At 38.2% G+C, this 25,698-nt stretch overlaps 1 protein-coding gene across 2 annotated transcripts in view; it reads left to right on the plus strand.

Moving 5' to 3' along the window:
• IL1RAP (interleukin 1 receptor accessory protein) overlaps nucleotides 1-7,806 on the plus strand; it is a 119,149-nt gene extending 111,343 nt beyond the window's left edge. Inside the window, exon 11 of one of the 2 annotated variants that reach the window (XM_036875196.2) lies at nucleotides 6,491-7,806. In XM_036875196.2, coding sequence (XP_036731091.1) covers nucleotides 6,491-7,209 — 719 coding nt within the window. In that variant the 3' untranslated portion in view covers nucleotides 7,210-7,806. Of the gene's footprint in view, nucleotides 1-613; nucleotides 4,024-6,490 lie in introns of those variants that run through there. The other variant, XM_036875197.2, reaches the window with a different exon arrangement.
• Nucleotides 7,807-25,698: the final 17,892 nt, after the last annotated feature.

A 25,698-nucleotide genomic window follows, 5' to 3' on the forward strand; every position in this document is an offset into this window, starting at 1 on the left:
GAATAGAAAGCTGAGCTAAGAGTGTAATGCCATCCAAAATGAAATTCAGTTGGCTAGATTTTTTTTAAGGTCTTAATCCAACCACAAAGCGATACCAGTATGAGTTGGGGAGGTGTCTAGAAACAGAGAGGGACTTTACAATACCAAAATTCCCTACTCTTGCCCTCCTGTATTAATTTAAAAAATGAATTTCCATGATTTTGACTCTATAATGTGTATCTTTTTGAATACCCACTGGCAGCAGAGCATTGATTACATGGGTACCCTTGGGAGAAAGGGCTCAGGAGCTGATTTGACTGGGCTGTAACATACCAGATGCTTTGAAGAAATTAATTTCAGTACAATCCATCTATTCCTTATGTCCCAAATAATGCCTTTGAAGACCAAGGTCAAAGAAGTATATTTGGGCTTCATGCCTGTTTGGAATTCTTTTGGGGGTGGAATACTCATGCATAATACCAATTTTTCCTGGGAAAATGGCATTTAGTGAATAGAGTGCACAGTTTCACCTCCTTTCTCAGGCTGTTACCCTACCTTCCCTACACTTTCTCAAGCCCCATGCTTTTGGGGAGTTCTTGGCCAACACTAATCCCCATGGTGTTTTCTTTCCCAGTTGTCACAGATGAGACCTTGAGCTTCATTCAGAAAAGCAGACGCCTCCTGGTTGTCCTAAGCCCCAACTACGTGCTCCAGGGAACCCAAGCCCTCCTGGAGCTCAAGGCTGGCCTAGAAAACATGGCCTCTCGGGGCAACATCAACGTCATTTTAGTACAGTACAAAGCTGTGAAGGACACGAAGGTGAAGGAGCTGAAGAGGGCTAAGACGGTGCTCACGGTCATTAAATGGAAAGGGGAGAAATCCAAGTATCCACAGGGCAGGTTCTGGAAGCAGCTGCAGGTGGCCATGCCGGTGAAGAGGAGTTCCAGGTGGTCTAGAGGTGGCGAGCAGGGTCTCTCCTATTCATCCCTGAAAAATGTATGAAAGGGATGAAAAAGGGGTTAAAAGAACCAAGGGCGCTCCAAGAAGGAAGAAACACCCCTTCTTTATTCCCAGTTTATTATTACATGAACAGAAAACAATTCTATCAAAGCTTCTCCATAGGGAAAAATTCCAAGTGATGGTGTCACTTGCCCGTTCTGCCCCCTCAGGCAATGCTGAGGTCTAGAGGGATAGTGCCCCCGGGCTGTCACCAGATCTGATGTCACTCTGTTCTTTGCAGGCAAAGACTTGATTGATGCGAATTTCCTCTTTATGCATCCTCTATCCCTGTCCCCACATGTCTTTATTCTCTCTCATTCATAATCTTAACATTGTGCGGCAGCCTTTTGCTGTGGATTTAGAGACCTCTTAAAGAGAAATCATCTGTTAACAGGGTCATTATGAGTTTTCAAGTATAGTTTTCTTTTATTTTTACTCATGCATTAAAAAGATAATCAGGGCCTAAATTTATTTTAGCTGAGGATAATGAGCTCTTTGCTCATTCTGCTCTAAAATACACCCTCTTGGCAAGACTGACGCTCACTTAGAACTGTAACAAAGCAGTAAAACCGAAAGGTTCCTTATTGATTTAAAGGACTTGCCTGCAGTTTTTTTCCTACTATACACCCTGTGCCTTCTATCTCAGGTAATTGATGTCATATTTGTCAAGCTGAAAAATATTTCATATTTTTTGTTGTTATACTGAACATCTGTGGTTCAACCGTATTCATCACTCCATCTTCCTGTCTACTCTGCCTTGCTGTCAGGCGTTCGGGGGGCAGGCGGCTCCACATTTGGTTCGGTCGGATAGGAAGTTTTTCCTAATGGTGCTAATAGAGAGTGAAATAACAGCAAAATGCTTTTAGGGCATTTTCTGGCTTGTGAGAAAAGCACAGAACAGAGCATTTGGTCATTTGCCTTTTAATTGCAACCTTGCTACTGTGAATATTAGGAAAGCGACTTCTCACTTGTTTCCCCCATTGTAAAAGTATGGAAGTTATACTCAGAAACCTTGGAAGTTGTGTTTAGCATTAATATTCTAAGAAAATTAACTGGACTCGCAGCATTTCCCATATTTTCTTCACTGGTACAGTTAATACACTCAAACAAATCAGTCTGAAAAGTCACTGACAATGAAACTTGTTTTACTTTGTTTTAAGTAAAATGTTATTGTTCTTAAGACCTGGAAAAGTGAAAACTAAGTCCAGAGTTTACAGAGTGGTGAATTTCTATGGTACATACAGATTTAAAATATATGTACATATATACACACAAATTATATATGTATTATTGCATACATACACATATGAATTACATATGTACATATATGCACACATATGCATACATTCATTATATGTATGTATATATACATATGCATACACACATGCATATGACTTTAAATAGCCATTGGCACTATATTACATACCCCTGGAACTCTTAGTCAGTTTTTAAATTATGTTTTTACTGTAACATTTTTGTGTCGTTGTTCTCTGTACATTAATATTTGTGAATTCACAGCTCACAAAGTGGTACTTGTTAGTTCTTGTCTTCCCTGAATTAGTAATAAATAACTTACTACTACAACAGTTGATATGGGTGCAGTGGCATCTGTTGTGCACAGAGCTTCCATGGTCACTCCTGAATAGTACCCAGGCTTCTAGCATTAACCAATCATCGACTATGTTCCAAGCACACACACTTAGAAAGTAAGCTATGCTAATATCAATGCTCAACTACTAGATTAGTCTCTATTTGGACTGTTGAGCAATAAAGGAAAAGAAAAGAAAATACCTGTAAGTGAGCCTGAGTATCCTATGAAATACCGTAATTCATAATTTAAAGACAACCTTAGCCCAGTAATATAAATGTTGATAAGAAATTCTAAAACTATTTCCAATATTTATGTGTCTGTCAGCAGTATTTAAGTGCATAGTACCTCATTTATCTTTAGAGGTGTTATTATTTTAAAACAAAATCTTCATAAATTTTTTACCATAAAACTATTGTATGGAGTCACTCTTGGATATCATTTTTTAGCTTTATGAATGTTTTTCCATATTACAAAACACAGTTTCTTCTCCTATTAACCCTTCACTTGCAAGACCACAGGAGAGCTGATTCCAGATATACTTTGAATATCAATTTTTGCATAGCTTTAGGTAAGTGGGAGACAGTCCCATCACCAAGGGGCCATTCTCTTGCCAATGCTGCATTTTTTTTTTTTGCACTTTTGGATTCCATATTTATCCAAGATGCTGTTGTATGCCCCTAGAAACTTTTTGATTTTTTTTTTCCTATTTATATTCCTGTCTTTGTTACTGAAATTTTCCAAGTGCTGAAGTCTAAAGCATCTCAAATTTAAATGATATAAGATAATTTTTTTTCGGGATTATTTGTTTTATGTCCCAGAAGATGCCTAATATAGAATGTTTGAGGGAGATGGGGAAATATAATTTTGAGAGCGAGCAGAAATTGCTCTCTAGTGTTAACTATGCCTCTAATGTTAAAAAAAAAAACTTAGTGATTTTAGGTTTATTATATAAAGACCTGCACACAAGTTAACAAAGAACCATGATATATACAGTATCTAATTACACAATCATATAAAATTTATTAAATTCTCTTCTATATTGTAACTTGGATGATTCCGTAGAATTCTAATAAACAAGCACACCACTGTATTAAGAAACAAAAGCATCACTCCACTTGTTAATGATCCATTTTCTTTCCATAGGTTTTAATAATTTAAGATTATCTTTTTTATTTTATTCATAAACTTTTGTATTTTCCATTTTCCATTTGGTTTGTAAATGTGTTTATTTAAAAAATAAACCATTTATTTTCAGCTTTGCATTTTATTTTGTTCATGTGTTCCATGTCTTTCTTTTCATGTTTGGGCATAAAAATGAGAATAAAGAGAATTAATATTACACATAAAAAGAAATGTTATAAATGTTCTCTTTCTGAGAAATCTGAGAAAAATATAAACTTCATCTGAAGAACATTTTCTTTACATGTCAGTAAAAGATACTTAAGTAAATTGGAGTGTTCTAGTACAGCAGGTTGTGTATGTGTGTGTGTGCGTGTGTGTGTGTTTGTATGGAGAGAGAGACAGAGGCAGAGAGAGCAATGGGCTTGGAGATAAAAGTGTCAGGGAAGAATATTTGAAAATACAGGTAGTATTTTTTTTATTCACATTTATTTTAAACTGAATAGACAGAATTTTTAGAATTCATTATTCTCCTATAAATCCAGATATTAAGGTGATTCTCTAAAGTTACTATCAAGAGTCGATTCGAATTCAATCAGCATTGGTCCATACATTTTTAATATTATGCTTACTAGACATTGAATAATAATAATGTAACAACAGTGGTTAATTTAAACATCTACCATGTGCTAGGCATTTACACATAGGTATCTCTAAGCTGTTGAAGGGCCCTGCAAGTGTGTGCTCATATGCATTTTACAGATGCATGAACTCAGAGATACTAAGATGCAGATAAATGAGGAAACCACTATTTGAATTCAGATCCAACTTCCTAATTACGTGTCCCCCCTCCATTTTTAACTGCCCGTCAGTTTTGTCCTACTCTTCAAGAAAGGGGTTTGCTGCTCTTTCATACACTAATAACATAGCCAAAGAACAAAATTACAGCCCTCATTTTCTTCTAGGTGAACTCCAGGGAGATTATGACTTTTAAAGACAGGAGTACTCTGGAGTATTGAAGAGTTTCAGACGAGAAATTCAAACTCTTCAGAGCCTCTACAGCCGCACCTCATTTTTTTCAGCCAAAAGGATAAACCACCATATTTATCACTCTCTTTCCAAACAGTCATCAGCATTAAAAAATTATAACAATTCATATCCTTAGATATGAAGTCTTGATAATATGGAAGCAGCTTCCTTCAAAGTGCTATGTAAAGAACCCTAAACATAGCCCAACCCCCTCTAAGAAGCATCTCCTACATCCATTCCTCAGTGCAGGGAATGCCACAATTCACAACAGTTTTTTTTAGCATTGCCCTCTTTCAAATTTAAATTCTACACTTTCAAGGTGGGTACCAAGAATTAAAGAAAAACCTGTCTTGAGGTTATATCGAATATATTATGACAGGAGAAGGAGTAGGCTTCCTACTCTCACACTGTCAAGCTTATGAAAGGCAACTACGTAAAATTTTGAGCAGGACTAGGGCCAGGAAAACTAGACAGGACAAAGAAGTTACCAAAAATGCACATTCACACACACACACACTTTAAAAGTAAGTGAAAATTAAGACATCTTTTAAGACCAAAACAAAAATTCTCTAAAACACTGGGCACTCTTGACAAACCAGTCAAAAGTTCTTAAAAACTGAGCACGTGTCTCTTCCAATTTCCCGTCAAATTCACTAACTGCAAGGAGCTAATCTGATAAGGAGCACAGTTCTTTCCTTCATTTTCTATCAAGTTCATAATGATCAAATTCACTGCAAACATTCAGCTTGTCTTCACAGACTAGGAAGTCTCTCCATCACTGTTTCACCCTTGACCCCAGAAACGCAGGCACTCAACCTCATGGTCTGTCTGCAGCAACCTATTTTCAGAGTTGTCAATGGCTGTGATTTACACATTTGGAATTCCTTCCCTTCACAAAATCACATTGTTGAAACTCTTAAATATCATAGTGTGCTAAGCCCTGCATTTATCTCAAGAACCTGCCATTGGGATCTGCCCAAATCTACCTCAGTAACCATTAGAACTGAATGCTTTGTCAGTCTTAACGAATTGACTGTCAATGTTGCCTGTCATTGATTTTAGACCAATTCTCTCTCTCACACACACACACACACACATATACACACAAGAAAGAAAGGGAATTTTGACTGACAACAGGGTCAACAGTATGAGTTGTCAGATGTTGGGTCCAAAATTTTTAAGTATCAAACAGAAATAACTGTGGATCTCAGGACATGGTATTTCCTATTGCTCTTTCCTGAGCAGATTGTGTCCGGGAGGGAGCATTGTGTTCAGAGGAGATACATATAAACTGAATATTATTCAGAGGAAAATGATCAAATGGGGAAGAGATTTGATGCCATGTCATATGGAGAATAAGATAAAAATCCTCAAGTTATTTAATCTAGAGGTAGAAGAAAATATACTGAGAACAAAATAGTTTCAGTATTGAAATAGTGAAATATTTCAAATATTTGAAGGTGCCAAAGTTAAAACCACCCAATAAAAGTGGCAGGGAAGAATATTTCAAAACAAGAAATAATTTACAAACAGAACTAAAATTAGTTGCTTTTAAAGGTGTAAATTCATCATCCTTGAAGGTACCAGAAGCTTAACAACAATTGGTAAAAGTGGTGGAGATGGATTCCTTAACCATCTACACTGAGATTTCACACTGAAATCTTATCTGCCCAAGTATTTATTCATTGGCTGTCCTTTGTAGGATGGATGATGATGAACTGGAAATCATGTAAGTTTTCAATAGGCGCTGTCCTATCTTTCATTTTCCTATAGATACGGTGGAAGCAGTTTTTGATTTCATTCAGAGGAGCCGAAGGATGATCGTCGTCCTGAGCCCAGACTACGTGACAGAAAAGAGCATCAGCATGCTGGAGTTTAAACTGGGCATCATGTGCCAGAACTCCATTGCCACCAAGCTCATCATCGTTGAGTACCGGCCCCTTGAGCACCCACACCCGGGCATCCTGCAGCTGAAGGAATCTGTGTCTTTTGTGAGCTGGAAGGGAGAAAAGTCCAAACATTCTGGCTCTAAATTCTGGAAGGCCTTGCGGTTGGCTCTCCCCCTGAGAAGTCTGAGTGCCAGCTCTGGCTGGAATGAAAGCTGTTCCTCCCAGTCTGACATCAGTCTGGACCACGTCCAGAGGAGAAGGAGTCGTTTGAAAGAGCCCCCAGGACTCCAGAGCTCAGGGACGGCGGCTGAGGCCTCTCCAGCTGCAGACACCGTGTCCAAGCACAGAGGAAAGCCCTCTGCAGCCTGTCGCTGCTGTGTCACCTACTGTGAAGGAGAAAGTCACCTTAGGAGCAAGAGCCGGGCAGAGATGCACACCCAGCCCCAGTGGGAGACACACCTCTGTAAGCCTGTTCCCCGAGAGTCAGAGACTCAGTGGATACAAAACGGCACCAGATTGGAGCCCCCTGCTCCCCAGATCTCAGCTCTTGCTCTTCACCATTTCACGGATTTATCCAATAACAATGACTTTTATATCCTATAATTACTATGTGGTGGGTGGTGGCTGCTTCTCTACCAGCCCTTTTTGTGTCGTGAGCTTAAGGGGATAATCAACATTTTTATCTTCTAATGGACTATCAGATTGTGATCCCTTTACTGATTTTTAAAAACTATTTATTTCTAGGAGACAAAAGACCCAAAGGATCTGAATCCAGAATTATTGTGTCTAACAGCCTCAGAAGAGCACACTCTTCTTGGGCCCTAGAAGGTCAGTATGTGAAAGTTGCCTAAAGTATGATCCTCTGCCTTGGCCAGTGGTCTAAAACTGAGCAAAGATTTAAATATGTTTTCTTTTAAGTTTGTTGCTCAACTTCATGTTATGAGTCAGTCAGGTATGCCTGGGCTATGACACTTACAGGGTATGCATATCCTAAGGGAGCATTTTATGGAAAGGAGTTGGTTCTGGTGGAAGCTGTAAGACTAAGCTCAACAGAAAACCTACAGCACAGTTTCCCTGGAAGAACCAGACATACTTTGGCAGGGATACATGGTGTTCTCTGTCTCAGTGTAAACTAAGTGTTCTCCAAACTGCCTAAAGTTGTTAGTGTCAATAAAGTTATATTTTTATGTGATTTCATTTGTACTAACAAATTTTTACTTCTCTCTCCCCCTTATACTTTTTATGACTTTTGTATTCATATCTGAAGAGTATTCTATTTCAGGAAATGGAGATTTGGTTTAGGCATTAGGAAAGCTGAGGTGTCCCTCTAGTTCCTTTCTAATGTGTGTTAGAAGAAATCTGGGAAAGGACCAAAAGAGAGTGAGGAAATGTTTCAAATGAAATGGAAGTTCACATAAAAATTTCATATATTTAGAACTGACAGCTGGAAAAATTCAGCATTGTAGCTTTAGTGTAGAGTTGGGTTCATGAATCCTTCCTTCCTGTTCAGGATTCTGAGAAGGGATAATCAATTCACATGCTTACAAGGATCAGAAAATAAGAAAAAAGAGAAAAGGGGGCCAGATAAAAACACAATATATATGGTCTCCATATAGACCCATAGTGTGTGGGGACATGGGTACAGATATATTTTTAACACCCATAAACATTTTAACACAATCATAAAAGGCATATGGCTTTTGGTCTCCCACTTAGGGAGATAGTAGGGATAACTGGTCCTATAACTAACTGAAGAGCATTTATTTCTTAAAAAGGGAGCAACCTCTACTCAGCTCCACCTAGATTCTTGTCATGGAATTAGCTGTTGGTGGATTGTCCAGTTTTTCAAAAGAACCTAAAAATTCAGGTTTGTATTTAATCTCTCAGTGATAGGATGGTTTAAACTGAAAAAATTAATAAATACAAGAGAAAAGGAAAAAAGGTGAAGAACCAACCAAAACTCATGAACACACATTCATCCCAAGGGCCACTAGTTTCTAATATCAAAACTAAAATTTTCATCCAAAGACACTATGTCCAAATGGGGCTTTAAGTGTCCCTGGCAATACTGAAACTGAAGAATGCAGGCTGGCCATTAAGACATAATGAGACATTTATTCCCTCCCCAAATCAAAAACATCTGTACCTTCGGTAAAGGGTTGACCTGACCTAATGTTCCATCAGTGGAGGAAAAGCTGGAAAACAGTGTGCCTTCCGTCTGCTCTGTAGAGGTTCCGGGTCTGGTGGGTTTACTGTAAGATAATTAGAAGCACAATATGCTACCCCTGAACAGGAACAGAAGAAACAACAAAAGGCCTCACCAGACATGATTTAATCTACTTTCAGCACTTTAGCACTGGCTGCCAATGAGCTGAGGCCCGATGAGCATCAGCCTCTCTTAGTTATTAATAGCAAATGAAGAGTAGAGCAAAAACCAGAAGTTTCATACCACTGTTCCTCTTGGAAAGAAAAGCAGATATTTTCTTTGTTAAAAGAAGAAACTATTAGTTCCTTTTCCTGTTGAAACAAGAAGATGAGGGAATAAGGACCACCCAGAGTTATTGTGACTCATCACGGGACTTGTAATTTGGAAATGACAGGTCACCCTACCTGAATATCCAGCAGAAATGATTGAACATAATCCATGTTCTATATTGCAGTCCTTCTAATCCATCCTTGATGAATATTCAAGGATCTCCACTTGGAAGACAGATAGCAGTTTCTCTCCAAATGGGTTAACAATGGACAATATAAGTTACTCCAAATTCTAAGAGAGAGAATGTTTTTATCCATAAACAGCCTATTGCTTATTAACACAATGTCCCAAACTATAAAATATCTTTGGGAAAATTGAGAAATTACTTTTGTCATTTATGAATTATTTTCTTAGTATAGAAAAAAATGAAAAGACTAGGAGCAGAGGTATGGAAATAAAACATGAGCTCTTACTATGAATGACTAGCTAGATAATTGTGTGGTGTTCTCAAAAGCTGTTTTGGTCAGTATCAATTTCCATAACAATGTAAGTACAGTGTAAGCAGTATAAAGTCATACTTCTTGGCATTAGCTATATAGGGGTTGGAAAGATAATAGACCACACGTTTTACTGTATGGAGAAATGCTAGGAGGTTATGTTATTAGTCTCTGACCCAATATGCTACAATTGAATGTAATATTCAGTGCCATATGTTTCAGTGAGGCAAATGATAATAAGAAAATTTCCTCATGGATCATGCATATTCATAACTCAAATGGTATGATTGTAGGTTAAATGGATATCACTTACATAGAAATGCTGTTATTTAGGAACATGAGTTTTAAGTCAAACAGATATGAATGTGAGTCGGTCTTCTCTCCTAATTATCTGTTTGACAATGGGCTCTCTGGGCCTCAATCTCCTGCTAGCTAAAATGGGGATAATAGCCGTGAGCATTAAGATACAATGCATGTAAGTGCATAACACAGTGCCTGCTACATTGTAAATGCTCAGTCAGCATTGATCAGTACTATATCCATAGTGAAATCACTCTTGTGCTTGCAGACACGAATATTTTCAGAGTGCTTTATGGCTTATAAATTGATATCATATACAGTATTTTTTTTTAACTCTCACAAAATGCAAAAGAGCAGTCAGAACAGGAACATATCCAGGTTAAGCGACTTTCCTAATGACATCTGGCCCATTAGCAGTAGGGTTGGGCCTCTAATTTAGGCTTCTAATCCCTGAGCCAGTGCCCATTCCAGAACTATTCCAGTAATATTCAAGTGAAAGTATTTCTATTACAAAGCCATTTAACTGGAACTATTTAATCTGAACCATTTTTTCATTCAAATCAGAAAGGCAGTTAATGTAAACCCTACACAGCTAATTAAATGTCATATCAAGTGTCTGATGTGTCATAGCATGATCTTATATTGCTACCATTTCATTTAAAAATACCATACATTTGTTTAAGCATTTAAAAAATAGAACCATTTTTTGTGTCTTTTAGACTTCATAACCAGGCTATATTTTCCCTCCAAAAGAAATGGTTTGTATCTGTGTTAATGAAAAATAAAAATATATTCACCATTTACCTTGAAAAACAAATTTTATATTTCAGCAGCTATCATTTACACTGTGAGTTCTAGTTATCGCCTCTTACAATTAGTAAAATCTTTAGTAAATGCACATTCACTTCCAGTTTGAAGATTTGAAGTGGTTGGTCAAACTAATGCTCTTGAATTTATGTTCATGAAAAAGTCATGAATAATAAATTGAACTAATCATAAAGATGAGCACAGAATGACAAACAATCCCTGTGGCAATGGTTTCAAGTTGTTGTGTGTCTGAAAATCATTTGGGGGCATTTTATAATGAAGATTTGAGAGCAGGCCCCTCCCCTAGAGGGGCTGATTTATTAGGTCCAGGAAATTAGTTCGGAGTCTGTTTTTAAATGTTGTGCCCTTGATAATTCAGGTAAGGTATCCTATGGTCAAATTACTATCTATGAGAATTCTCTCAAAGCCTTTCCCTATTGTTTTGTATTATTATTGAAGTTTAAGGGGAGAGAGGCTTTATTAGAGCCTAGCCCAAGACTTCTCAGAGTGTACTCCTTTATGTATCCACATCAGAACCATTCTGGGTTCATATTAAAATGTGTATTTCTTGACCCATCCAAGATTAGCTAAATGAGGATTTCTAGAACAGGGCTGATGTGCACTTGAAATAAACTTCCCATGTGATTCTGATGCACAAAATGTTTAAGATCTTTAAATTTGTGTATCTCTTTAACTCCTCTTTTACCATTGTAGGCTCTGATTTTCTCCATTCAAGGAGGACTACGAATCATCCTTTTAACAAAGTTTACAGGGAATAGATGAAAATATTGGGCACGTTTAGCCCTTGGAGTTGCCTCTGCACAAGGAAACAGTTGAATAGAAGAGTGATTAGTAGAGTGTATTTCTCATACATGAAATATCAAACACCGACACTGGGAATCTGGTAGGACTGCTGAGTCCCCATATGTATTAATCAGAGTCAGATAAGCTTTGCTGTGCTAAGAACCAACACCAATATTTCTGTAGCTTCCTGTAACACAACATTTCTTGTTTATGCTACAGCTCCAAATAGGGGCTTACCTTTTGTTAGCTTTGTCATCTGAAATGTGTGGCTTCCTGCTGTTCTTTGCTTCAGGCTAAAGCTGACCCTTACTACTCTCACTTACAATTCACTGGCCAAAAAGTATCTGTGAGTACTGGTGCAGTCATAGAGAAGGCTGAAAAAATGCAATCTTTCTGTGTTCCTAGGAAGAGAAAAAATGAAATGGAACTATGTGAACACACAGCACTGCCTTTATCTAAGAATGAGATGTTACAAATTCCTGAAGAAGCAAGAGCCCTTCAAACTGAGATCTGTCACATACACTGAAAAGGGAGGAATAGACTTGGCTGCCAACACCCACCTCAGCTTGCCAGAGTGTCAAGGCAGCTAGTAGTGAAAAAAACAGTGTACGAGAAAGACTAGACCTTGTCCCTAAATGTTTCCCCAAAGAAAAGATGTTGAAGGAATGCATAATAATGATTATGGCTTCTGGTTAAGAGAAATCATTTTTAAAAATTAGAACGTCCCTGTATTTGGTTAATTTCTTGGCTTTAGTTGGCTCTCTAAGAATATGATGCTCAAACTATCTGCCAATGAGCCGTTTCGTTTTTGAATATCCAGGGAGCCTCAGAAGAACTGAAGACATTTAGAACACAGCAGAGCATGTAACACCATCATTAGAAAGCATCACTTGATCCATTTATTTGAAGAGCTAAATGGGGAATTCAGACTGCACGTGCTAAAGCTCAGGAAGACACAAATGCTGGTGTGGGTATTGTGCAATTTGCTGCTATCTATGTATCTGCTACATGATGTGAATTCTCTGTATTAAAGATTTGAATTTTTATATGACTTTTCTAATGTTGTGCAGTATCATTTGATTATGAGGAAAAGTTCTCTTTGGGTTAGCAAAGATTGGTGCTGATGGAGCTTTGATCTATGTTAATAAGTTACCATGTTGAACAAAGAAAACATTTTATTTCTTGGTGTACTGAGGAGATGACCAATACACTCAAAATTCTTTAGAGAATAATTTACAAAGTTTTTTCTCTTAGAAATTCAAAACAATTAAAAATATTTAAATGGAAAGAATGGCTCTTTGAAATAGGCTCTTGGAAAGAAAGAAACATTCCACATAAACTCTGAACTCACATCTTGAGCTATTTTTATCCTATACACTAGGTGATAGGAATTTCAATACACCATTGCTTTATTGAAAAAAGCAAAACAACAAAATAATATAAAATCTGGTATGTATTTTTCATTTAAGACATAAAGCCATATGTAACAACTTACTATTTTTCTATGGTCAAAACCATGCCACACATCTGAACTTACACTTTAGTACCATGTTTTGAAACACCTTGGGCAAGTGGTTCTTGTAAAGAATTGCACATACTTGGGGCCCCCTCCAGACTACTAAATCTCCCCAAATAATTTAGATGCATACTCTTGAAAAGAATAGTTGCCTTAAATACCCTTAAATTCTTTGAAAATGTTTCAATGGAAAAAAATCAATGATAACATAAATTTGGAGTAATAAGGTTAAACAAATCCTGATATTCTGGCAATATTTTTTTCTTAAAGTGCAAAACTTAAAACTCATTGGCAAATACTGGGATTTTGGTTCTTTACTTTCATACACTATTATGAAATTAAAGAAAATATGAGAAAAACAAAATGTAGATAACAAAATTATAGAAATAATGTAGTTATTCAATTGATCAGCCAAAGAAGGCTAGAATCATAATACTTATTGCCTATGTCATCAGTAATATAAAGAGTAATATCCCAACTTGGATATAGTTAGACAGTTAGATGATTTCTAAAAAGAACCAGAAGAAAAAAGGGAGAACAAGAGAATCCATTCACTTATTAACAAATCTCAATACTGCAATGTAAAAATGAAGGGAGATATGTAAAAATCCCCAAATATGAGATTGGACACCTAATATGTGGAGTGGTTGTCAGTGTTTGGGGAACAAAGTTGAATGGTCATTCATATTATAAAGGGCTCTTGATATAGTGGAAAAAAAATTACATTGGATTCAGAAGACCTGAATTAGAGTATGACTTCTAGTATTTACTGTGTGACTTTCAATCAGAAACTTGGCTCTCAAGTTCTCAATTTCCTCATACATAAAATGGAATAAAATAGCATCTACCTCATTGGATTATTGTAGGGGGAAGTATATAATGAATGTAAACCTCTAAAATCTGTAAATGACATGCTTAGGGCATTATGGTGGTGGTGATGATGTTATAAAAGAAAGTTGAAGATAAAGAAGAGGCTCAAGAGAAGTTCCTTAAGCTGCTAAATATTGGTATATATTCCAGAACACATGATCTATCTGTAATCTATCATAGCTAAAAATTAGAAAATAGAAAACACAATTTCATATGACTCTAAAGGTAGAAGATTTCAAAAGAAAATCATAGTCTCTGAAAAAATAAGAAGTGGAAAAATAACTGTATTGATTTTGTTTTGCCATGTAATACATTACTCCCAGAGCAGCTTAAAACAACAAATATTGATTACCTCACATTATTTGTGAGCCAGGAATTTGGGATTTACTTAGCTGGGCATCTTCTTGCTCAGAGTACTTCATGAGGCTGCTGTCAAACTGTTGGCCAGCTGTGGCCATCTGAAAGCTTGACTGAGACCAGAGGATCCCCTGCCAGGGGGAAGCACATGGATGTTGATAGGAAGCCTCAGTTCCTTGCCATATGGTTCTTCCCATAGGGTGGCTTAAGCATCCTCACGACACATCAGCCAACTTAGTCCAGAGCAAGAGATCCCAAAGAGAGAGCAAGGAGGAAGCCACAGTGTCCTCTGTGACCTGGTATCCAAAGTGACATGTCATCACTTGTGCAATATTCCACTGGTTAGAAGTGAATTCCTAAATCGTGTCCAAATTCAAGGTGGGAGGGGATTCAGCTCCACCTCCTGAAGGTAGGGGTATCAAAGAATGTGTGGACATATGTTAAAGCCAGCACTGTAACATAGATAACCATTTGTTTTTCAACCAGTTGATAAACTGAGGATGAGAGAAGAAAAGTGACATGTCCTTAGCCCTCCTATCTTCATTCCCAACTGGTAAGCTAACTCTCTGCAGCGGTGCCACAACTCAGATCAGAGCCACCTGCTTGTTCTGGATAGGACATTTCCTCCTCCTGGTGAAAGACTGCAGAATGGGAAGAATTACAGCATGCGCATTTCTGGTCATCTCTGTGTCTGTCTCTATCTCAGCCTCTCTCCCTGTCTGTCTGTCTGCTTTTTCCCTCCCTCCCTCTCTTTCCCTCTCCCCATGCCTTCTCTCCCTCTTTCTTTCTCCTGCCCTCTCCTTTTCCCCTCCCTTCTTCCCCTTTCCCCCCATTCTATTCTAGTGGACAAAGGGGCTTTACAAGTTGCAGATGGATGAGATGAATGGAGCTGGTTAGCCACATTCTTGGTCTGGGATTTGAGTATTGAAACAGAACTTTTATTCTGGGATCACATCTAAAGAAATTGGAAGCAACTGTTTATTCCCAAACAACAGCCACTGAAAGAGGAAGGAGGAGCAGGTAATTGCTCTTTTGAAGTAACTCAGGTTCTCACCTTAGCTTTGAACTTAAATGGATTTATATTAATAATTGAGTAATTTCTCGTCTGTATCTCAAATTTCTGGACCCTCAAATAGATAGATTTGGACTAGAAAGTCTGTAAGGTGTTTTAATTCTATACATCTTATATTCACTAATTTTTAAATAACCCCTATCCCTCCTCACATGCACATACATGAGAACCCAATGTCTAGTGATGTTTGGAAGAATATTTAAAAGCTACAAAGCTGCTTCTCAAGGAATCAGAAAGTAGACTTCTTTCTGTTTAGACCTAGTTCCTGTAACATGCATTTCTGACTTAAAAGGCTAAATAGTTAACTTCTGTTGTCCCTGATCTGTTTTCTATCACTGTCTGGGGCCAATAGCTCTGAGAAGATACATTAGGATTACTGGGAGCCTGTTCACAGTTCAACTCTGGTGCCTCCAATTTCTCTAAGCCAATTTTAATCTCAAGTTCCAAGGTTACTACTTGGTAAATTAGATTGAAAAACTATTGCCTTTTGTTTTCTTAACAGCTTTATGCCCTTACTTTTTGCTTATAAAACCCCAAGCATCCCTCTTACTGTAATATGTGTCCATATATTTCATGATGTATCCATATATTTCAAATAGAGCCAAGCTTTAAAATTACATAGTGTAAAACTAGCAACATCCCAGGAGTTAGGAGATCTGAGTTTTAATCTGAACTATAATTCTTTTTTTTTTTTTTCCTTTTGCTAAGACACCTTGAGCAAAGTACTCATGGCCAATCTCTCCACCAGTACAATTCAGGGATCACTATGAGCCTTTCCATTTCTGGTATTCCAGAAATCAGTGTAATAGTAAGACTTTCCTATGTGTTTCAGGTATAATCCATGGTTCTTTCCAAGTAATCTAAAGTCAGATGCCTAAGGAATTTGATTCTCCTTAAGTGCACAAAATGCCAGTTGAGTTGCACATGTGAAACCAAATTTCAGAGATTTCTCCCCTCCACTCATCCAGAGTCAATTGCTGGTCAACTGCTGAGTCTACTTCCAGAAAACCTTTCAAATTTTTTCTCTCCTCCTCTCCCCAAGAATTCTATGAATTTAGACATATACACTAAGCACTGTATTTCCTGAACATGCCATGTATTTTATGCTTCATGTGCCTCAGCTAATGTGACTTCTGCTTGGAATGTTTACTCTTTTCCCCTCCAGGTAAGAAATCAATGCTTTCAAACCTATGAAACTTTCCCAGGCAGAGTTGGCTGCTCCTTCCTCTGTACTTGAATTATTCCCAATACTTCTGTTATTGAATTATAAATTTGATATATCTTTCACTTGCTATCCTATAAGCTCCCATAAGCAGATACTATATATTGAATCTCTGATTTGAGGACTTAGAATGATGGTAAGTACTTAACAATTTTTCCACTGACATTTTCTTAAGTTAATCAATTAGCATGACCACTGTCACTGGAAACAAAGTATTAGAACACTGTCTCTTTCTTTTTTCCATCTCCCCTCCATTACAGGTGCACTGCTTTATAACAGGTATCATTTCAGGCTTTTGTTCATCACTGTGTGGCATTACAATATTGGAATCCTGAGGCACCCAACACCATATGCCACACCACTAAACTGAGCCCTTGGTATTGTGTGAGGACAGGTGATCCATGATCTCCTGGGGGTGAAAAGAGCCCCAGCTGTGCCATGCCTGGCCTGGCTGCCATCATCACATGAAGGACTCCCTTCCCTGTTCCACTCTGTCTGCAGGAACAGCTGAGGCTGGCATCAGTATTGTACTCACCTGCAGATGTTCTGTTTGTCATCTTTCTATTAAATAGCCTCAAAATGACAGGACAATAAGCTGTGATAAACACACTCTACCTGCAGTGTCCCACAGAGTATTTCTGGCTAATTAATTCAAGCAGAAAAAAATTAAACCTGTTTATTGTTTTAAAATCCAGATGATATTGGAAAAATAAAATAAAGCACTATGTTGATTCAGGGTGAGTCGGTAATTAAGAGATTGCTTCTTCCAAATGCCCTGCATAATGTACTTTTTTCCTCTAGAGGTCAATAAACTTTTACAAGGCAATGCGTCTTACTTCCCTCCTCTCATGCTCTGCACTGCTGCTGTGATTCGGGACTCATCACCTCTCAGAACAGCTTTTTAGTTTCTTTCAAAGACTCCAGTCTCTCCTTGCCAAACTCTGGTGTACACCATCACCAAATCAACCTTTCTAGGGTACAACTCTGACCATGGCACTTCAAGTCTCAGAGACTCTGTGAAACCTCACTTCCTACAAGATAAAATTTGTGTTGGTTTGTTTTACCTTGCATTTGAGGCTCTCTATTCTCTGGCCTCAGCCTATCTTCAGTAATTGACTATTTCTGCACTTGACACTCCAATCTAACTGAAAGACTTACTGTTTCCTGAATATTTTTCCATCAGTGTGACCTTGTGCAAGTTGTTAATGCCTGAGAAAGCTCTTCTACATATCTCACATGTCCACTCTCAAAGAGCAGTTCAAATATCATTTTTCTGATACCACCAGTAGAAAGGTTTTTCCCTTTAAATTTCCCATAGAATTTCTACTTTTTATTTATTCATTCACCCACTTAATAATATTAATTAAGCATCTACTCTGTGCCAAGATCTATTGTAAAAACTTAAATCATATCAGTGAATAAATCAGACCAAACTGCTTCCTCTCCTCAAGCTTACATTACAGTAGCAGGAAACAGAAAATAAACAAAATAAGGAAAATACAGAGCATGTTATATGGTGATAAGACCTGCAGTTTAAGCAGAGACATAAGATAGGGAGTGTTGAGGGACTTTCGCTTTTAAATAGTCCTCATAGAAAGTCCCAAGAGATTGGTTATATATATATATACATATATATATATGTACATATATATATATGTATATATATATAGGGAGGGGAGGAGTCCTGTGGTCAGAGAACAAAGAACATGTAGGAGAATAGAAAACAAAGTCAGAGGCACTGAAGTAAGGTGACAATAACGTATGCACTTGTAGCCTATTGTAAGGACCTTTCAGTTCACTGTGAGTGGAACAGCAAATGTAACATCCATAGTCCCAGCAGGAAGAGATGGCATACATAAACTGGGAAACTGAAGGATCATTTCAAACATACTCTATTTACAAATGCATGAACAAGGCTTAAGAAACCTAGTAAGAGATCATGTAGTACCAAGTACTAGGGACAGTGGGCAACATCACTATACTAGGTCTTAGTGGCAAGGTGCTGAGTGGTTGTAAGAAACCAGGGATGTGTATGTGGAACGAGGGCTTTCAGTACAGGGAAATGCAGAGCCCTTGTTGACCTTCTGCCCGCCAATCTCCAGCCAGTGCTTCTCATTGCTGAATCCAACCAGAATCAAGAGATCAAAGAGTCTTATCGATGCAATCTAAAAAGTCAAGTCCCTTTGGGCATAAACCAGGGTAGGGAAGGATAGAAAGAATCTAGAGCACACACTGAAGATATTCAGATCTAGGATCTCTGAGCAGAGGGTTGACATAATACACCTTATGTTTTATCAGGACACTCCACCTGTTTTGTGAAGAATAAACTATAGAGGAACAAGAATGGAGGTGAGAAGCTACTGAGAGATGATGGGGATTTGGATCAACATGTTAACAGGAGAGTGGTGAGAAGTAATTGCAAACTATGCATTTAAGCTGACAAAATTTTGTGACAGATGAGGGATGTGAAAGTCTGGGAGGACATAGGATAAATCCATAGTTTTGGCCAAGCAACTGGAAAGATGGAATGGTAGTGCTGACCAGAGAGGATTAGATATTTTTATTTTTTTAAGTTCAAGATGCTTTAGATTTCTCAAAGTGATGATGTTTACAAGGCAGCTTCGTGCTGGGAAATTGCCATTCAAGAGAAAGGACTGGGCAGGGTATATTCATCTTGAACCATCAAAAGCCATTAGAAAAAAGTGGGTGTCTTGAGAAAAGAAAAGGTCCAAGGAGTATCCCTGAGGTCTCCCAGTGATGGAAAGTTAATACGATGAGAAGGAAGCAACAAGGAGTCTGAAAAAGAGAAAACCAGGAGAATGTAGAGCTCTGGAAGTCCAGTGAAGAAAAGACTTCAGAGCGAAAGAGATGACCAGTATGGCGAGAGCGGGGCTGCATCAAGTGAGATGAGCGCTGAGAACTGTCTACTGGATTCAGCAACACAGAGGTCATTGGTGAGCTGGACAAGAAGAGTTTTATGGAGTGGTGAGAGCAAAATCATTCTTAGAATAGGTTCAAGAAAGAGGGAAAAGAGAATTGGGTACAGAAAGTAAACAATTTTTAAAGGAATTCTTCTGTAAAAGGGAACAGAAGCATGAAATGGTTTTTAGAGGTGTAAATGACATAAAAAAGTACTTTGCTGTCACCTCTCCCTCACTGATGAGAATAATACCGATGAGGTGTTACTTCAGAATGTCAGTCCTAAATTTTATATGAGACCATTTGGCATCCTTGTGTGTTTTTCATTACCCATATTTAGCTGCACATGGACAAAAAGAAAGATAGGAAAAAATTAAAGATGTAGGATAGAGAGGAAAAATTGCTGGAAAAATGGGCCCATATCAATTGCATCTAGTTTCCTTAAATAGTGCAGAGCTCAGAGCAGAGGAGAGATCCTGGTAGGGAGGAAGAGGCAGTGCTAGAGTTCGAGGACTGTCCTGGTTCTCTCCTCTTCTTTTTAATTGAAAAGTAAGATCATCAGTCTACTGACAGAATGGAAGAGGATGTGTTGGGAGTTAAATATTTGAGACAAAAGGGCCAGGTATGAAACAGTCAGCTGGATAAATAGGAAAGCAAATGGTCCTGTGCAACATAAAATTATTTCTGATGAGCAATAAGGGTCTCCTTGAGGATGGTGGTCATGAAATTGATATGAGATCCATCAGCATGGTTGCATATTTTCTCCACCGTATTTGGCTACCCGTGCACAGGTGGTGAGCAGGTGGAGAGCTGGGTTTAACTGGAATGCAGATTGAGAATGCCTGCAAAGACATGATAGTGTTGATTGGCCCTGGAATGTAAACTACATAAAGAGTGAATTGAGGACTGAGGGAGTTTAGGAATAGTGAAGAGCAGTTAGATCAATAGATTGGCAGTCTTTGTAAGGTTAAAAGATTGTTGAAATAAGGGTAGCACTAGGTCAAGTGAGCTAGAACAACAGGTGACAGAATGAGTGCTTAAAACTGAGATTGTGGAGAAATTGAAAATATTCAGCTTCATAACATTAAAGGTATGATAGTAGTAGTGGGGGAGTGAGGGAGATCGAATATTGAAGTTGTTAAAAATCACAAAATGGGTGGGTAGGAAGCAGGAGCTGGTATGTGCCTGCATTCAGGAAGCAATCTGGGTGGAATACATGAAATTTAAGGTGGAGGATTCTTTTTATAGAGGAAGAAGGGACAATGGTCAAGAATCAAGAAAAAAGAAAAAGCTGGATACTTATTTTAATGCCAAAGCAGTTGTATAAGGGATAAGAGAAAAATAGTCACTATTTGAGAAAGCTAGAGGAGAAATAATATCTTCAGGGCAAATCACCTTCTGTTAGACTAAGAAAAGCAATTTACAAAAAAGAATGAGAGGATATCAGAAATTCTGCTGATGACTGACAGTGAGTTCCAGAGGGCTTGGTGAAAGTGGTGAAGTGCTAGGAGAGAGGAACGGGATGAAGTCAGAAGTGGGTAAGAACAGGACCACATGTGGATTATAACTCGGAAGACGAAGGTGATCTGGAAGCCTTGGGCTCAACTGTCATCTATGAGGAAATCCCCACTGAGATGAATGGATGGTTGAGAAATTGGATCAAGTTGGAGGGATGAAAAGAGGCCTATGAAGAGGAGAGTTCAGTGGCTCAGAAATGGCCAGAGAGGTGTGTTTTGTGGTAGTAGCTAATGCAAGGGGGACAGAGCATGATGTATTGGTCCCAATGTCCTCTAGGAAGAAAAGGTTGGTGAGGCTGTGAGTGCTGAATTTAGAGAGACTCAGAGGTCTTGCCAGGAGCACAAACAGCCTTGGGGCTGCCTCTTGACCCACATGATTGGAAGCATGAGGGATAAGAATTTGATCCTATCCTCCGCCCTGTATAGAGTGGCTTGCTTATGCATTTTACAGCACCTTTAACAGTTCCTTGAAGAGATCACTGCTGTTTGCTTAGGTTCTCTGTACTTGCAGAGATCCCCAACATGGTAGTTAGTGCTTTATAAGCTATTTTGAAGTAATGATCTAGCCATCCTCAGTTACTATTAAGCATTTTTTTTCATTGCACCCTACATTTATATAATTTTTAAATGCTCTGTCTTTAGAATGCCTCCTAGTGTCTCAAGGGCCCTTCCCTACCAGAAGTGATACTGCCTGTAGGTGATTACTATGAGATTCGGCCACAACACCCAATCCAATTCTCCAACACCCAATCCCGGAGTCTGCTGTCCCCTTTGTCCCAAATGCCCACTACTCCATGTCCCACAACCATTTGCATACTTCATGAACTTTTCTTCATTATTTGAGGTTCAACATAAATATTACTGACAAATGCATTACCAGGATTTTTCTTTTTTTTTTTTTTTTCAATCCAGTATCTATTTCCCTTTTCCACAGTAATAACATTCTGAATTCTTCAGGTCATGTAGCTCTGCCCTTCCTTCAATTCTTGTTTTATGGGTAGGATTAGATCCAGAATAGGGTATATGTTTTGATCTCACCCAATCAGTGGTATTTTCCTGGCTTCCATAATTAATTTATAAAAGGCATATGATCCCAATCAGTCCAAAGAAATTGAACTGGGATTACTGTAATTTTCAGAAAGGAAAATAATGGAGTTACTGAGAGAATAGACTTTCTTCTTACTTTGTGGGAAGAGATCACCTGAATGAAGCCAACAGAGGGAGAAAGAGGAGTCGAGAGATGAGAGAATGACTCTTGAAGACCTATTTTGAGTATCTGCATCCAGCAATATATAAAGCATTTTCTGTTCTCTGGACTTCCCAAATCATGTGAAGCACTAAATTTACTTTTTTTCTCTTACAACTGTTGAAATGAGTACCTTCCATTATAAATAAAAGAACCATGACTCATATATCACTTTACATGATGGAGAATCAAAAATCCTGCATCCAGTAATTAGAACCCAAACTCCTGAGAATTATTGGGTCTCCTAGGATCCAAACAGGAAAAATAAGTCTCTTAGACAGTGGGGAGAAAAGCCCCTGTCTAGGATTGTTCCTTTCAACTTTAATCCTCGATTTATACTTCCCACATAATGAATAACAGCAGTCAGGCCATTAATGCAGAGATAATTAGCCAAAGATAATTAAGAGTAAACTCTTCTTCCTTTTGAAAGCCACCCAAAATCTGCAATTAAAGGTTCATTCAATTATGACAGTGCCCATATTCAGCACAAGTCACATAGTCTGCAGACAAAACCTGCCCTTGAGAGAAACAAAGAAAAATTTTAAATCAAACTGTTTCAAAGGAAGTTGGCTCCCTATTATATTTTATCAAACTGCTTACCTTTTGGAAGAACTTGCAATATATTTTATTCAGGGGTTTCTAATTTTTATTCAGAGCTATAAATCAATTAATTAATTATTGTTAATTTGCAACAACCCAGAACAGAACAAAGGGTACACACAAAAGGCACAGAGAGAACTTCTCCAAACACACTGCATAATTTATTTCCAATTTTAAAAAGCAGAACAATGGCATACCATGTTAGCTATTTTTGTGAAACACATTATGTTTTGAAGAGTTTAAAGAGAAAATAAAAACAACAATCTTTTCCTGAGGAATATAACAGAATCATAATCATGTTCATAACATGCTATATTGCTTTGTTAGATACACCTTTGTCTTGCCAATGGGTTTCAGCCCCGGGAAAGTTCACTATGGATTCAATGTGACCAAAGAAATTGACAGCAAAACATTCTTGGGGTGAAAAGGTTATACTCAACTTTATTTCCAGGTGGCAGGTCAGTCACTAAAATCCCATTCACTCAGAGTGAGTCTGCGTGCAGCAAGCTGGTCTCTGCCTCTGGGCCCCTCTGCCCGCACAGCCGTCCTCTGGGCCTCTCTGCACAGTCGTCCCTCACAGCTGTCCTCTGGGCCTCTGTCCTCAGCGATGCCACCACTCCAGCCTCTTCTCTGCTTTCCTGCAGCCTTGCAACCCTGCCACCATGTCATGCCCAGAGCACTGGGCAGAGCTCTTTATATAGAGTCAACAGCCATGCATTGTTCACAGGTGTGCAGTGAGCTAGTCAGCCAGGGCCAGGTGAGAATCCTGGCCACAGGAACTCTCATTTTATCCACAACCTTCATCTGGAAAATCCTAGACTAGATATTTGCATTCAGAACTATTCAGGGAATTACGTTAATTGCATGAAACAGGCTGTAGTAATTGTCCATTAAGTTCAATTAACCATAGATAGTTACTGTCTCCTGAAGGACGTTTTGATAGTTTCTATCGATAAAACTGTATGAAAAAAGCCACAGCTGTGCACTCTATAAATAATCATGTTTATGGACAGGGTTTTTCTTTAAAACAGTAAAATATTTTCTTCCAACTATACAGTCTTTTTCAATCTTTCTGACCTTGAAATTTGCTGTAAAGGAGGCATCAAGGGACTGGCTGGAGAGAGGAGATGAGGGTAGTGGGGTCTTCCAGGCCTCACTCACAGATATCATGCCATTCAACCATCCTAGGGCCAACAAGAAGTTCACATAATTACAAAATTAGATAATTCCATTTCAAAAATTAGGTAACCAAGATTCAGAAAAATTAACTTGCTTAAGATCAAACAGCTCTCAAGTGTCAGAGCTAGTATTCGGAAACCAGATAAATCTGGCTCCAAAAACTTAAGGTTTCTTCACAAACTGGGTTGCCTTATAACATTTCAAGTCAACATGATTCTTAAATGGTTGTTTATATTTTTGGCACCACTGACAGATTATATAATGTAATGCAATCAAGAATGGCCTGATGATTAATAAGCTTTATTATTTTTTCATTATAGATCACAGATTATAATAACTACATAAATGGTCTTGTGAAATCAAATATAATTCTGTTATGACAATAGCAGTAAAAAGAAATTGCATTTATATTACATTTAACAGTTTCAAAATATTTCCAGATACTCTACCTCCTTGTGATTCTGTTCTCATAACAATCTGTGAAGTGGGCAGAGCCAATTTTATTCTCACTATTTTAAGGTTGAGGAAGGTGAGGGACAGAGGAGGGTTTCCTCAACTCCAGTGAATGCACAGCCTATACAGAAACATAGGCCTTTCAGTCACTGATTTAGTCACTCTTTCAACTAATAATTTTCCATGTCCATTATGTAACACTCACACTTTAAAAATAAATTTTTATTAAGGTATGATTGATATACACTCTTATGAAGGTTTCACATGAAAAAATAATGTGGCTACTACATTTACCCATATTATCAAGTCCCCACCCATACCCCATTGCAGTCACTGTCCATCAGTTTAGCAAGATGCCACAGATCCACTGTGTGCCTTCTCTGTGCTACACTGTTCTCCCTGTGATCCCCTACACCATGTGTACTAAACATAATACCCCTCAGTCCCTTTCTCCCTCCCTCCCCACCCATCCTCCCGCACCTCTCCTCTTTGGTAACCACTAGTTCATTCTTGGAGTCTCTGAGCCTGCTGCTATTTTGTTCCTTCAGTTTTGCTCCACTGTTATACTCCACAAATGGGGGAAATCATTTAGCATTTGTTTTTCTCCACCTGGCTTATTTGACTGAGCATAATGTCCTCCAGCTCCATCCATGTTATTGCAAATGGTAGGATTTGTTTCTTTCTTATGGCTGAATAGTATTCCATTGTGTATATGTACCACATCTTCTTCATCCATTCATCTACTGATGGACACTTAGGTTGCTTCCATATCTTGGCTATTGTAGAAAGTGCTGTGATAAACATAAGGGTGCATATGTCTTTTTGAATCTGAGAAGTTGTATTCTTTGGGTAAATTCCAAGGAGTGGAATTCCTGGGTTGATGGTATTTCTATTTTTAGTTTTTTGAGGAACCTCCATATTGCTTTCCACAGTGGTTGAACTAGCTTACATTCCCACCAGCAGTGTAGCAGGGTTGCCCTTTCTCCGCATCCTCACCAGCATTTGTTGTTCTTAGTCTTTTTCAATGCTGGCCACCCTTACTGGTGTGAGGTGATACCTGGTTGTGGTTTTAATTTTCATTTCCCTGATGATTAGTGATGTGGAGCATCTTTTCATGTGTCTGTTGGCCATCTGAATTTCTTCTTGGGAGAACTGTCTCTTCATATCCTCTACCTATTTGTTAATAGAGTTATTTGCTTTTTGGGTGTTGAGGCGTTTAAGTTTTTTATATATTTTGGATGTTAACCCCTTATAGGA

Source organism: Manis pentadactyla, chromosome 1, assembly GCF_030020395.1.
Source record: "Manis pentadactyla isolate mManPen7 chromosome 1, mManPen7.hap1, whole genome shotgun sequence".
In the NCBI taxonomy this organism is placed as follows: Eukaryota; Metazoa; Chordata; class Mammalia; order Pholidota; family Manidae; genus Manis; species Manis pentadactyla.